The sequence below is a fragment of the Sprattus sprattus genome (genome assembly GCF_963457725.1).
Source record: "Sprattus sprattus genome assembly, chromosome: 7".
Classification (NCBI taxonomy): Eukaryota; Metazoa; Chordata; class Actinopteri; order Clupeiformes; family Clupeidae; genus Sprattus; species Sprattus sprattus.
This window is the reverse complement of record NC_137926.1, coordinates 17,359,490-17,374,272: the sequence shown is the minus strand read 5'-3', so window position 1 is coordinate 17,374,272 and position 14,783 is coordinate 17,359,490. Positions and strand designations below refer to the sequence as shown.

The 14,783-nt window shown below is 41.8% G+C and overlaps 1 protein-coding gene across 1 annotated transcript; it reads left to right on the top strand.

Annotated features, from left to right (window-relative positions):
• The first annotated feature begins 2,266 nt into the window (after positions 1-2,266).
• On the top strand, positions 2,267-13,712 carry LOC308368297 (uncharacterized protein). Its single transcript, XM_080842443.1, has 10 exons — positions 2,267-2,458; positions 4,174-4,556; positions 5,598-5,753; positions 6,075-9,482; positions 9,819-9,899; positions 10,030-10,134; positions 10,596-10,823; positions 11,023-11,131; positions 12,998-13,117; positions 13,373-13,712. The coding sequence occupies exons 1-10, from the start codon at positions 2,278-2,280 to the stop codon at positions 13,612-13,614; spliced, it is 5,013 nt and encodes a 1,670-aa protein (XP_080698569.1). The 5' UTR covers positions 2,267-2,277; the 3' UTR covers positions 13,615-13,712.
• Positions 13,713-14,783: the final 1,071 nt, after the last annotated feature.

Genomic DNA, 14,783 nt, shown 5'->3' with positions numbered 1-14,783 from the left:
GTAAGGGACTGGTTAACGTTTATCTGTACCACCAAAACAAATGTTTCCAGGCTGATCACGCGGTTAAAGGGCACCATTTTCACTTAGTCTCCCTTCAGTCAGCTTTCACAAACACTCCGCTCTTCTGGAAGAGAGCACTCCACAACACTCCTGTTCCTCTGACAACAGGTAGGCTAAGTGCTGAACAGAGTTTACTAACCAAATAAAGTTCAGCTCACAGACTCTCAACCTTTATTATCTGATTTAATTTACACTTTCACAGTCTAATGTCTAGAGGATTTCTGTTTAAAGACATAATGAGTGGTTTTCCTACTTACTGTGAAGGCAAAGTTGTCCAGTCCATTGCTTTTCTTGTCAAGAGCCATAGGTCCACTGAGAGCACAGGATAAACTCCTTAACACAAGTGAACTCTGGAACACCCGTACTCTCAGAGTTAAAATGAGTGAGTGAGGGAGAGGGAGTGTGTGAATGAGAGCAGAAGGGAAAGAGAGATACAGCAGGAAAGAGGGAGGAAGGGAGAAGGGGAGGGAGAAGACGAGTGAAAGGAAGAAGAGGAGGAACAGAGAGAGTAAGATAGAGAGAAAACCAAAACAGAGAGGGTGGACTGATTGAAGGAATGGTAGTGAATGTGAGGGAGGGTGGAGAGAGAAAGACAGATGTAGATAGAGAGAAGGAAAGAAAGCGGGAAAGGGAGGGGACAAAAAAAAGAGAGAGAAGACAGAAAGTGGGAGCTGAGACACGAGACGTTTGCTGTGGCTCCTGCTGATTGGAAATAGAATAAGAGCCATTAGATGCTCATGTGAAGGCAATTTCTGAACACCAACAGGCAGCTGACTCCCTCCTCGTGAACACACACATACACACACACACACACACACGGACACACAGACACACATCCAAGCACATACACTGTGCCTAACACACACTGTGCCCAACTCACATACACACACTGCCAATGCAAACACACACAAACAGAATTTCAGTCTCGTTTCTTTCACAATGTCATAATGATGTTAACAAATATAACAAAGAAAAAACTAAAATCACCAACATACATATTTAAGCTTTTAATTAACAACATTATGTTCTCGTTAGACGTATCCTCTAACTGTGTTTCATGATTCTGTTTTTGGGGGGGTTGATGGTCTACTCTTTATCATCAAGGGTCAACTTCATGTGTGTGTGTGTGTGTGTGTGTGTGTGTGTGTGTGTGTGTGTGTGTGTGTGTGTGTGTGTGTGTGTGTGTGTGTGTGTGTGTGTGTGTGTGTGTGTGTGTGTGTGTGTGTGTGTGTGTGTGTGTGTGTGGTAGAATGGATTTCCTTTGTTAGGGATGGGGGGGATGGATTCCCTTTGACCACGTTAGTAATCTAGGGTCTTTGAACTGTGTGTTGGGAAGACGTGAGCAATATCATGCACAATGACGTTGAAAGGACACATCACCCCATAGTCAAATTCCAAACAATCGCAATAGATATGACGACATAAATGCAATTAGTCATCAGTGTTTAAAATATACCAAAGTGTTACATGAATACAAGAAATGTGAGATTCTGGGACAGCCCACAGGTCTGGATGGCATTTGGCCTTGAGCTAGTGGTGCCATGCAAGTTTGGAGCCAAATCTGTTCCAGGATATTATAAAAGTATTAAAGTGATTTCATGAAGTTCATTCCCCAACACACAGAGAGCTTTTTAGTGTTAGGTACCCTGAAAGGTGATAGGCTAAACTATAGATATTTAGCTATCCCCATTTCATTTTTTAAGATGAAGGAAAAACAACCGTTAAACAGCTTGATGTGAAGTTTCCATGTTTTACTAATCATATGTTTGTTAATATTATCCCTAAGTAATTCATGTATTACATATTATTCAAATAAAGATTTGCCTTCACACATGACTGGGTCTGGGAAAGGGTATCCTACTATTTGTAATGAAGCACCATGTCTTTGGCAGGCTAAGTAATACAATGCATAGGAAGACATTGTACTATAATTTCGACTCACTTTCAGGAAGGATAATCTATGCAGTGGGCAGTCAAGGGAAAATGGGCCCATATAAATGGGCCCTAGTTTCTCAGCCAGGTTGGAGTTACAGTCTGGTCATACTAGGATTTACCTCCTCACCACTAGGTGGTGATATGTAATTTTAAAGAGATGTGCAGAGGAAGTGAAAGCAGAAAAACAGAAACGCATGTGTTGACCTAAACAGCTGTAGCACCAATGGTGTATTCGTGAATTATGTGAACATTAAATGTTTTATTTTGCTACAACACAACAAAATGACTAAACTGCGCTACCTGAGTGTGCTCCTATCCCAGCGGCTGACGTTGGCAGCCCAAGAGATTTTTAAGGACGTGGAGGAAACCATTTTAGAGCTTCAAGAAGAAACTAAGCTGGCTAAACAAGAGAACGCCAAACTTAAATTGAAGCTACGAGAGGCTGGTATAAACAGCTGCGATGGTATGTTCATAGCGATTTTAATATGCCACAATGACTGCATATAAGGCCTACACTTGCTGTAAACCTCTTTCAGTTAGTTTAGCATACAGAACACTAGCGTAGGTAGTGTTACATTTCGCGGGCTTGGACACCTGACCACCCCGGGCAATTCGTTTGGTTATTTCTCAAAAAGTTATTTTAGTATCTGTAATTCAAGCTAACCTCTTGCAAATATGTAGGCCAATACTTAGTTTGTCATAACCAGAAATGCTCGCGAATGCACGCTTCGTGGTGAGGTTTCTGTGTGAGCCAACTTAGAAGTCTGGAGTCTAATGTTATGTATTTTTATACAAAATGTCAAACAGAATCCTGTCTATTAAAATTCGTACGCCTTAGATTACCGCTGTCCTGAGGTACACGGATATGTCATTAACACAGAGTGTGTCTTGGTTATTACAAAATCACTCATCTACTGAGTTATGCCGCCATTGTTGTTGTCATTGCAGAGCAGTCTGGGTAATGTTGTTACACTGAACTTCACTCTCGCTCTACCATGAGACAAAAATGTCTTCTGTTCCGCCAAACATATTGCCAAAATACATATTTTTAATATAAAACGATAGATTGATCCATAAGCTTGCCATGCCTCAGCTGGCAAGCAGTTGCCAGTCATACATAAATCAATCATTCCATTTTGCTCCACTCCCCTCTTCAACCCTATGGATATGTTCACTTTTATGTATTTCATTATTATCTTGCATGTTCTGTGACTGATTTTGTCCACCGCTTTGCATAGAAAATGGTGAACAGAAGACCGTGAGCATGGTTGCCAACTTTTAAGGCTGACTTACAGGCTCCTTGCGGCCATGGAAATCCTAAAGAAAATAATCGATTTTTCGTCGTCTCAAAAAAGAGAAGCTACCATAGACCTAGCACCCTTGATGGTGGGCTGCAGTGCAATGTGTCTCTCTGCCCATCTCAATGTGTTTCAATGACAAAGTAGCCAGTTTTCTTTTCTTTCCATAGTGGCCAATTCATACAGTTAGCCTTCCCTATGCTGATATCTGCACATTTTTTATTGGTTAAAATCGTTATTGTACTATACCATAGAAATATCAAGTTCTCACACTGCATTGCAGGAACATTCTGCACAAGTAGCTTTGACGATTAGATGATGATAGGCAAAGACCTGGTAGACAGCAGGATGCGTATATCATATGAAAATATGAGAACAGATGATAAGGAGTAGGAAAACATGAGTGTGAATCAAGGCAGGGATATCACCGGCGACCATGGCTGCCAAGCTAATCAAGGACCTGCTTCAGTTTTGCCTGTAGGGCAGTTGGCATGCAGGCTAATCTAATCTATAAATTGCTAGCATGTGTTACATTTCACTTACCAGACAAATAGGATATCCACCGACACAGTGTCTTTGCTGCATGTCGATATCAGGACAAGGGGACGGGTCTACCACATTAGAAGGAGTACCTGACTCCTTTGATTAGTCATTGGGTGTACCTGATTCCGACTGTAGTCTCTACTGCGCAAACTCAGGCATAAGCTGGCTCCAAATTTATGTTTCATTTCCATACAAAGTTAAGTCAAATAGAGGATAATATTTGTTTGTAAAATATACCAAATTTACAGAAAATGTATGAAATGAATTTAATTGAATAATCTGAAATATTTTTTTCCCTGTAATGTTCTGTAATGTTAACAGAGATTTTGTTCCACAGAGTCCAGGAAAGCCGTCACTCCTGCAGAGGTCCAAAGCTGTGGAGAGCAGAGACCTGAGGTGCTTTTGGAAGACAGCTCCACCATTGCGTCTTTAAAGCAGGAACTTGATGCATTGGATGAAGTTGAGACACAGTCAGTGGACAGTGGACCTGCGGCAATGCAAATTAAAATGGAGATGAACTACACAGAGTGCTCTTCCCTTGAAAGGCAGAGTGGTTGTGGTCCTCAACCAAACAGCTCAGGCATGCAAACTGACAGTGTCACAGTAAGCATTGGTGAACTTGTGGCCTCATTGCCAGTCTTGGAGCCCAGCGAACCAGTAATGTTCCCCTGCGTGGAGAGGACGTGGAGTGTTGGCGCTAAAGAAGCAGAGACTTCCCAGGTAGTTTGAGTCAGGATCTCCCTTACCACTACTCATGGTTTTTAATATGCACCACCTTGACAATATTTCACATTTTAACTATTTTGTATACTTCTGTAGTGAAATAGGAATACCAGAGCTTGTGTGTTGAAAACACTTATCAAACTGATTATTTTCCTTTACTGTCTTCATTCAAAAGTCATCAGGACATAGACATGGCTTTGATGACATTCTGTTGAAAGTTCTGAGCCCCTTAAATTGTAATTAAATTAGTTTTGCTGTCAACTCATACTTATGTATTTGAAAGCATCCTACTCCAATGCTGTACTGTAGTTTCCCAACAATTAACAGCGGTTTATACATTGATTTATCAAAATTTCTGCAGCCCTGTGGTTAATAATCGTCCAATTGACGGGAATGCATTTATTTCTGCCTGGTAGTTACTAACGCGCAACATTAACTCTGCCAGATAAAGCATGAATGGGTCTCTCCCTTGTTCACAAAACAACATCTGATAAATTACACATTTTCATTCACAATCAGTCGCATTCAGTCTTCTATAGTGATAAAGTAAAGGGTGTTGTGTATTCCTATCAGACTTTATTTAACGGGGTGCTATTGAGCGAGAACCCACGCAAAAGGTGTGTGAGGTCTCATGCCAGTTAACCTGGCTATGAACTATCCTAGCTAACTCTATCTTAGGCAACCATCTTAATAGTTCCTAGTTGCTAGCGTGTGATGAACTAATGTTAATGTGTGACTATAAACTCCTGAATATGAAGTAATTTATATGAAGCTGCACAGGCACCCTGAGGGTTTCTACCTTTTTCTACTGTAATATTATAAGTTAAATCGAGGAGACTAACATCAGCTAGATAATTAGCTCTAAACCACCACCACTTCTCTCCACTGGCCTTGGTGTGTGTGCGCTTGGCAAACTCTTTCCCGTGCTACCACAACAAGTTCCTCTAAAATCCTCTTTTCAAAGTTTTCTTCAGTGGCATCTTTAAAGGGAACCCAGCCATTTTCCTAGTTTCCACAAAATCTTTGTTTGTTTTTCAGATAACCGAGATACCTTGCAACAGGACTGGAAACTGTCCTCCTGAAGATGATGATGTCAACGAAGATTATGTTTATGATGATCAGGATAATGTTGACAAAGAAGTTACTCATGAAGGGGATGCCTATGTTCTGGACCCTGTAAAGGAGAGTGAGAATGTAAGAAAAAATAAAGCAATCTTGACTAATATTTTCCATATAAGTATCTGAATTTATGCCTTAACAAAAGGCTTCCTTAACCTCCACTAGTGAATTGTACTAGTGAACTATTTGCATTTTTGTCACAACTGCCTTCAACAGAATAACATTTAGGTGCCATTTTAAGATTCGATCAAATCAGGTTATTCTGTGCATAACCAAAATATTAATATATTATGGCTAGACATATCTCTTTCAGAAGGAGTTGTTAAGACATCATTTCTGAAACTGGCACACTTGTGTCATGCTGATCTTGTGTTTTTACTTAAACCACTCTCATAGATTGATGAGAAGATCCACCACAAACCTCAGATGCCTCAGGAAAAACCTTTCACCCGGGCAGAGCTTGCCAGATGTAGCAACAGTTGCTTGGAAAATAGCAATGAGGAAAGCACTGTCGGCAAAGAAACCAGCGTTAACAATATCAGAACAGTAGTCAAAACAGGGAAACCAAGAGGGAGACCAAGGAAGCATCCCCAAACTTCTACACCAAAACCAGCTTTGATAGACCTGAAACATGACACACGTAATTCACGTCTGAGGTCTGGAAATAAAAGAAATTCAGCAATCACAGGGAGGATGTTGAGGAGACTTACAAAGCACCCTCAGTTGTCTACAAAAAAATCAGTGAAGGTTGACAGTGGAAACGGCAGAGATTTATCCAGAATTGGTAGGCTAATGGGAAGGCCTAAAAGTAATCTTCAAATCGCCAAAGCAAAATCAGATGCAGTGAACCTGCAACATAAAGAAAATTCTTCAGGTGAACATTCTAACTCTACTATCAGATCAAGTAGACTGAGGGGTAAGCATAGAAAGCATTATCAAACCTTGTTATCAAAACCTGATGAGGTAAACTCAGAACAACCAAGTCCTTCAGATGATAAGACTAACTCTGCTGTCAGGGCAGGGAGCCCCAAGAGAAGGTCTAGGAGCCATCTTCGGAACTCTAGAGCAAAATCAGATGAGGTGAACTCAGAGCATGAAGAAAGTTGTTCAATTGAAGAACCAACCCCTGTGAGAACAGGGAGACCAAGGGGTAGGCCTAGGAAGCATCCTGGACCCTCCACAGCAAATTCAGATGAGGTGAACTTGGAGGATGAAGAAAACATTTCCGGTGAAGCATCTAACAGGCCTAGCAAGCATACTGGAACATCTACAGCAAAATCAGAAAAACTACAGTCAGAACGTAAAGAAGAAAATGCTTCAGGAGAAGGGTCTAGCTCAGCTGTCAGAACAGGGAGATCAAGGGGTAGGCCTAGGAAACATCTTCAAGCTTCTACATCAAAACCAGATGAGGTGAACTTGGAGGATCAAGAAAAAACCTTAGTTGAGGAGTCAAACCCAATGATCAGTACAGGAAGAAAAAGCGGGAGACCCAGGAAGCATCCTCAAAGTACTACAATCAAACCAGCTGAGGTGGACTTGGAGGATGAAGAAAACACCTTAGTTGCGGAGTCAAATCCAATGATCAGTACAGGAAGACAAAGCAGTAGGCCTAGGAAACATCTTCAAGCTTCTACATCAAAACCAGATGAGGTGAACTTGGAGGATGAAGAAAACACCTTAGTTGAGGAGTCAAACCCAATGATCAGTACAGGAAGAAAAAGCGAGAGACCCAGGAAGCATCCTCAAAGTACTACAATCAAACCAGCTGAGGTGGACTTGGAGGATGAAGAAAACACCTTAGTTGCGGAGTCAAATCCAATGATCAGTACAGGAAGACAAAGCAGTAGGCCTAGGAAACATCTTCAAGCTTCTACATCAAAACCAGAGGAGGTGAACTTGGAGGATGAAGAAAACACCTTAGTTGAGGAGTCAAACCCAATGATCAGTACAGGAAGACAAAGCGGTAGGCCTAGGAAACATCTTCAAGCTTCTACATCAAAACCAGATGAGGTGAACTTGGAGGATGAAGAAAACACCTTAGTTGCGGAGTCAAATCCAATGATCAGTACAGGAAGACAAAGCAGTAGGCCTAGGAAACATCTTCAAGCTTCTACATCAAAACCAGAGGAGGTGAACTTGGAGGATGAAGAAAACACCTTAGTTGAGGAGTCAAACCCAATGATCAGTACAGGAAGACAAAGCGGTAGGCCTAGGAAACATCTTCAAGCTTCTACATCAAAACCAGATGAGGTGAACTTGGAGGATGAAGAAAACACCTTAGTTGCGGAGTCAAATCCAATGATCAGTACAGGAAGACAAAGCAGTAGTCCTAGGAAACATCTTCAAGCTTCTACATCAAAACCAGATGAGGTGAACTTGGAGGATGAAGAAAACACCTTAGTTGAGGAGTCAACCCCAATTATCAGTACAGGAAGAAAAAGTGGTAGACCCAGGAAGCATCCTCAAAGTACTACAATCAAACCAGCTGAGGTGGACTTGGATCACAAGGATAGTGTTTCAGAAGATCCATCCATCTCTGAAGATAATACAGACTTGTCAAGATCCAATAGAACAAGTGGGAGACTAAGGACACGTACTGAGACCTCCACAATCCAGCCAGTTGAGATGGACCATCAGGATAGTGCTTCGAGTGATGATGAAGGGGATGACGGAGATTCATCAATGTTTGAAAAACCAAGGAGGACACCAATGAAGCGTCCTCGAAGTTCTTCATCCTCAGACTTTGAGATTGATATGGAAGAGGAGGATGAGCCTTCAGATGAAGACTCCAGCTGTGGAAGTCACAGAGACTCAACCAGAAATGAGAGATCCAGGAAGAATCTTCGGACCTCAAGAGCTAAAGCTGTAGAGCCTGACTTGGATCATGTCTCTGTCCTTTGTCATGACATGGGACTTGTTAAGAAGGGGTACTGTTTGTATTGTGCTAAGCCGATCATCAAGTTGGCAAGGCATTTAGCAATGCGCCACTTTGACCAAAAGGATGTGGTCGAGGCTCTGAGTCACCCCAAAAACTCAAAAGAAAGAAAAATTAAAATGGGACGCCTACGTAACTGTGGTAACCGTGCACACAATAACCGAGTGCTGAAGGAAGGGAGAGGAATCCTCATACCAAGCCGAGCCTATAAGGCAGAGGATCCCAAAGACGTAGTATATTGCCATGGCTGCCATGGCATGTTTTCCAAAGACAGCTTAAGTAAGCACACTAGACTCTGTGCGTTTGTCAGAGAGGAAGACAATGCCGGTCCATGTCCAGAAGAGGATCTGTCCCTCCATATGGTGGTCAAACAAGCTCCAAAAGACTTCTCAGAGGTCCTCAGTGGGATGTATCAGGATGATGTTACAGAGGCCGTCAGGCAGGACAAGCTTATTCTTAAACTAGGACAACTTATGTTTGATAAAAGGCTTACATGTGAATATATCTGGCAGAGGCTTCGTGAGTTGGGCAGGCTACTTTTGAACGGCCGAAAAATCACCCCGTTGTATGAAATTGAGGATTATATCAGGCTGTCAAACTGGGATCACTTGGCGGCTGCTGTGAAGGATGCTGTTGGGTTCTGTGAGACCACATGTACATTTGCCATACCCAAGTATGCTGTGGCTCTCAGGCGCAGCTTGACAAAAATAGCAGGGATTGTCAAGTGTGATGCAGAAGCCAGTGGAGATAAGGAAATGCTAGAAAATGCCCAAAATTTCCAAGAGTCATTGCTGATAAAGTGGCACCAGCAATTTGTGGCACCAGGGATGCCAACAAGCAACAGTCTATTGTTGGTAGTCGCTGAACAGGTAAGAATACTGCACATCTCAACTCTTGTGTATAATAAAAGCACTACATTTCTTTAATAACGTAGATGTCCAGCTGAGAGTTGTATATTATACATAGGGTATTACACAGATCAGATGTCCATCATGTTGTCTAATCCCAAGCCTCTGTGGCTTGGTAGTATTTTTCTCAGCTTTACACTTTATCTCGAATAAGGCCCCATGCAGCCCAGTGTTATGTGAACAATGCATGGTGTTTATGCTGGGCTGGATTCTGAGGATGGCACATAACGAACAGTCATTACTTTATGAATTGTTGTGGTAACAAAATGTTGTCCAATTTATTGTCACTATTTTCAGACCAGCAATGGTAGAGAGGATCAACGATCTGCAAGTGAGGATAACATCAGTGCTGCACAGTCAAGAACAGAGCATGGAATGGTTAGCAAATTGAGCTCAGACTGCTTGCAATTTTTACTTTAAAATGTTTTGTAATTGTACAGGGCAGCATTTCCCAAAAGCCAGTAGACAGTATTCAAAAAAATAATAATTACTAACATTTTTTTCACAGGAGAGACTGGAGCACAGTGGTATCCAATTCATCCCAGCCAATCAGGAAGATGAGGCACATATTAAAAACACACAGGAATCCTCACCTGGGGAGGTAACCAAAATGGTAAAGCCTCTGATATTTTGAACTATTAATAAACTGTCTTAAAAGTTCAGTCTATGTTTTTACATGTCTGCATGAATTGATACAAATGAATTATTGTTGGCTCTCTGGGCCCAAATAGATACCCAGTATCTAATATGACAGGTCACTTCTGAACTGTACCACTGTCCTAGTCAGCCTTAGTCTTTGATAGTCTTGCCTGTTTCCTTGTGATGTTATTACTTATTTATTTTGTTTTGTAAGGTAATAAATCATGCATGTAAATATTTGCTCTCTGTATTTGTTCCCATATCAAATCTTAACCAGGGGCTAGCCGGCAGTTTTAAATCTAGTTTTACAATGTTATTTTTTGTTGTTTCAAATCACATTGAGGCCTAATGTTTATTTAAAAAAATGAATTGTCATTGACACTAAGGCTGTAAGCTTCTGTTATATCAAATTTATGAGAGTGTTTTTACTTACAGGAGAGTAGTGGAAACGGGAACAGTGCCTGTCCTCCAGAAGATGATGATCTTGAAAGGGAGGCTGGGGACAATGAGGATGATAATGATACTGATTGTGATGATGATGATGATGATGATGACGCTAATGATGATGATGACGACGACGATGATTACAATGCCAGTGGTCATGATGTTGACACTGATGGAGCTGATGATTTTGTTCCAGTACTCAGATCGGCGAACAAGACTGTAAGCAACACTAAACATAAAACATACACTTAAAATAGATACACTGTAAAATATAGACATTTTGTTTTGAGGAATATCTTTGTTAATTTCCTGTTCAAAGCCAACTTGAAATAAGACTGTACATGCAAACACCATCCTGGGACTTCATTCCTTGTAGTTTTATGTGGAATAATGCTTATCTCTTAATTCTCTTTTACAGCTTAATTCCAAGAATGAAAGCCTGAATGGACCCAGCAACAGTGCCCAAAATGACACTCCTCCCAAACCACTCAACCGATTGCAGCCGCAGAGAATAACGGCTGCAGCAGGTACTACATCGTTTGTAAGCGACAGTCAGGAGAATGTTTCAGATCAAAAGACTGCTCCAGAGAAGTCAGTTACATTACCACCTAGGTCTGTCAATGATCATCGCATTTCTGTCATTTCAAAACACTTCAAAAGACAGTTCTGTTTGTTCTGCAAAAAGCCTGTTACAAAGATTGCAAAGCATTTGCAACGTCGGCATTATGAACAAGAAGATGTAGCAAAAGCTTTGAGTTACCCCAAACTAAGCAAAGAAAGGAAAATGTACTTACACCTGTTACGTAGAAAGGGCAATCGTGTACACAACGCACAAGTCCTAAAAGAAGGGAAAGGAGAGATTGTTCCTTGTAAATGGGGTCTTGGAAAGGCAAGTGACTTCTTGCATTGCCCCTATTGTGATGGCTTGTTTTTAAAGCGGCGCATGGCAAGACACCTTAAAACATGTCCATTTGCAAAGAAAGGAGAACTTACTATGCCCAAAAAAAGGGTGAGAGGAAGTGTTCAGGCATTGTGTCTCATGGGTGAAACCGTACCAGAAAATGTCAGTAAAGAGTTCTGGAAGGTTTTGTCGAGCATGCATCAAGACGAAATTGCTTTGGCAGTAAGGGGAGACAAATATGCTCTTCAGTTGGGACAGCAGCTGATCAACAAGGGACAGGGAGAAGATGCCATCCGTGAGGATACCGTTCGGCAGAGGCTCCGAGAGCTGGGCCGGTTGCTTGTTAGCTGTCAAAAGATCACCCCAATGCATAAACTGGAGGACTTCATCCTGCCGTCAAACTGGGACCATTTGGTTGCAGTTGTGAAGGACGTTGCAGGGCACAAGGATGAGACAGACTACACCCTCAATGTCTCACTCTTGTCACACCTTTATCGGAGCTTTCAGAAAATTGGAAGAATCATTGAGTTAGACGCTGAGACCCAACAGGATGAGCATATGGTAGAATTGGCAAGAAATTTCAACAGAGATTTTGTGGAGAAGTGGCGGAAGCATTTCCCTGCTTCTGTTGAGCCAAGGAAGAGTCAAGAATGCCACAGTGGTGGTATAAAATTGCTGTCTTTCACAGAGGACATCAGGCATCTGCACACATACCTCAAAGACAAACTCGCTAAGTGCATGTCTGCGCTGTGTACATCAGCAAACCAAGCCACCTGGCATGATCTGGCCAGGGTTGTTCTTGCCCAGCTGATCATGTTCAATAGGAAAAAAGCCAATGTGGTTGCCCAGCTGACTCTGAAGGATTTTAAGACCAAGGAAGCCTATGGCATGCCAGATGACAATGCTGAGCTTTTGACACCGTTTGAGCGTGAGCTTTGTAAGTTCACTTGCAGGATTCAGATTTCAAGAGCAACTGGAGACAACGTGCAGATCCTTGCTCCTCCAGCTTTGATCAACATCATGGAAATAATGTTCCATAGGCGAATATTGTGTGGCATACGCTATGACAATATTTTCTTGTTTGCAATGCCAAAGACCCGATCACAATATTCAGGTGTTAAGACCCTTCAAGTCTTGGCTGAAGACTGTGGGGCAGAGCCCATGAAGGCATTGGTCTCAAACGGACTGAGAAAACACGTTGCTATGATATCTCAACTGCTCTACTTGAAGGACATGCATCAACTAACAGAGTTCATGGGATTCAATCTAACATCTCACCTGAGGAATGATTGCCTCCAACAAGAGACTCTGGGATTGGCCAGGCTTGGCAAGGTTTTTACAGCCATGGAGAAAGAACAATTGAAAGCCCCAGAACAGAATGTACATGAGGTTCTTGTCAGCCCTGATGGTAGGTGCTCTGATCATGGATGAGTTGCTCATTGTATTCAGAAGGGAATTGCATGTTCTCATAGGGGTGTTCTTTTTCTAACAGAAATTGTGCAGCCAGCCGATTCGTCCTCGGCTGATGAAGATGATGATGATGAAAAACATGATGACTACCATCCCTCAAAATCAGTTAAATCACAACAAGCAAAGTGCAAAGCAGTGAAAAGTATGCATTACTGTTGTATTCGCTCACCATCACAAAATACACTGTCTTCCTTCTTACTATGTCAAAATGTACAGTTTGCAGGATTGCATTTTACACCTATGCTGTTCAACATGCTTGTCAACAAACAACCTCTGCCCTGTGCTCTTCTCACCATTATGTTCATATCACATATCAAATATTTTCACATTTGAAAATACAGTGCCGTTGGTAAAATGTAAGTCAGACTTATTTTTTAAACTTTCCTTTTTGTTGAAGGAAATCCAAAAAGAAAAAGCGTGGCGGTACAGAAATGGAATCAAGCCGAGATCCAGGCTGTGGAGACGCACATGGCCATGTTCATCAGCTCGGGCAAGACCCCAGGGAAAACGGCGTGCACTGCCTGCATCATGGCTGAACCAGACGCTCTAAAGGCCAGGAACTGGACAGCCATCAAGTTTTACGTCAAAAACCGCATCACCTCCCTGCGCAAGAAAAACAGTAAACCATCACAGACATGAGGGCACTGGGGTTGGATAAAGAAGAACTGCAATACAGCAATCAAATGCTTTTACAACCATAATTACTGTTGGCAGTGCTAAGACCCATCACTAGAGCAAGTTAGGTGATTTGGAGGTTTTTTTTTTTTTTTTTTTAATAATGCGATAAGCTAATGCCTCTTTTGTAAATATGCGAGTGATGTAGGACTACAATGCAGGCTTCCATACCACAATTCCTTATGTAGTTCTGAAAAAATGTTTTATTAGTGTGTGTGTGTGTGTGTGTGTGTGTGTGTGTGTGTGTGTGTGGTTGTTTTGAAGTTTGTTTTAGTTCTTTACATTCAAAATACTTCTGTACAAAAATGTTGATTTAATACATTCCAGGTTCCTTTAGTTGTGTTTCCAGTTTTCTTTGTGTGTAATTTTCCTCAAATTGTCCTGCGACCACACCACACACTTCAGTTGCCTCTGTCTATTTCACTAGTCTCCATTTATTTGTTTTAAATTTCATGCACTGAAGTGGACGATGAATCTAATCCAATGTGCAATATGTAATTACTTTGCATGAATGACTAGTAGCACTAAAAAAGTAGTAGCACTTGAAAAAGAAATTTTTAAAATATATTTACAGAGCAACTAAATTCAGCAAAGTGTCCTCAAGAGGGCCTTTCTGGGTGTCATTTTACATAAAAGTAAACTTCCTCCTTACAATCAATGGTATGAAGGCAAATGTTACCAGCATGGAAATGTTCATAACCCCTCATTTCAGGCTTAAATTCCCGATCTTAAGACTTGGTTCACTTGATTTGGCAGCTGATGGACAGTAGTCTGTACAAAGGTCATGATTGTGTTTGTTTGTCTGTGTGTGTGTGTGTGTGTGTGCTCCGTGCACGCTTGTGTGTGTGTGTGTATGTTTACATCCTCTGCCCTGATTTAGCCTGCCTTGAATTGGGTCACGGCAGAATGCCTTAGCAAACTCATCTTCAGACGTGGGGCCTGTGTTAAATCACCATCACATGGCTCCCATTTGGAGTCACTCGGCCGTTGTCTGCGAATAAACCCAATCATCCAGTCACATCCTCATTTGGGGGACCAGCTGTGGGGCTGTGCTGTATATCCTGTGAAGAGCAGACCCAGCAAGCGACGGAGATAGATCAGGGCTATCCACTCCACAACTAGCGGCCATCTGG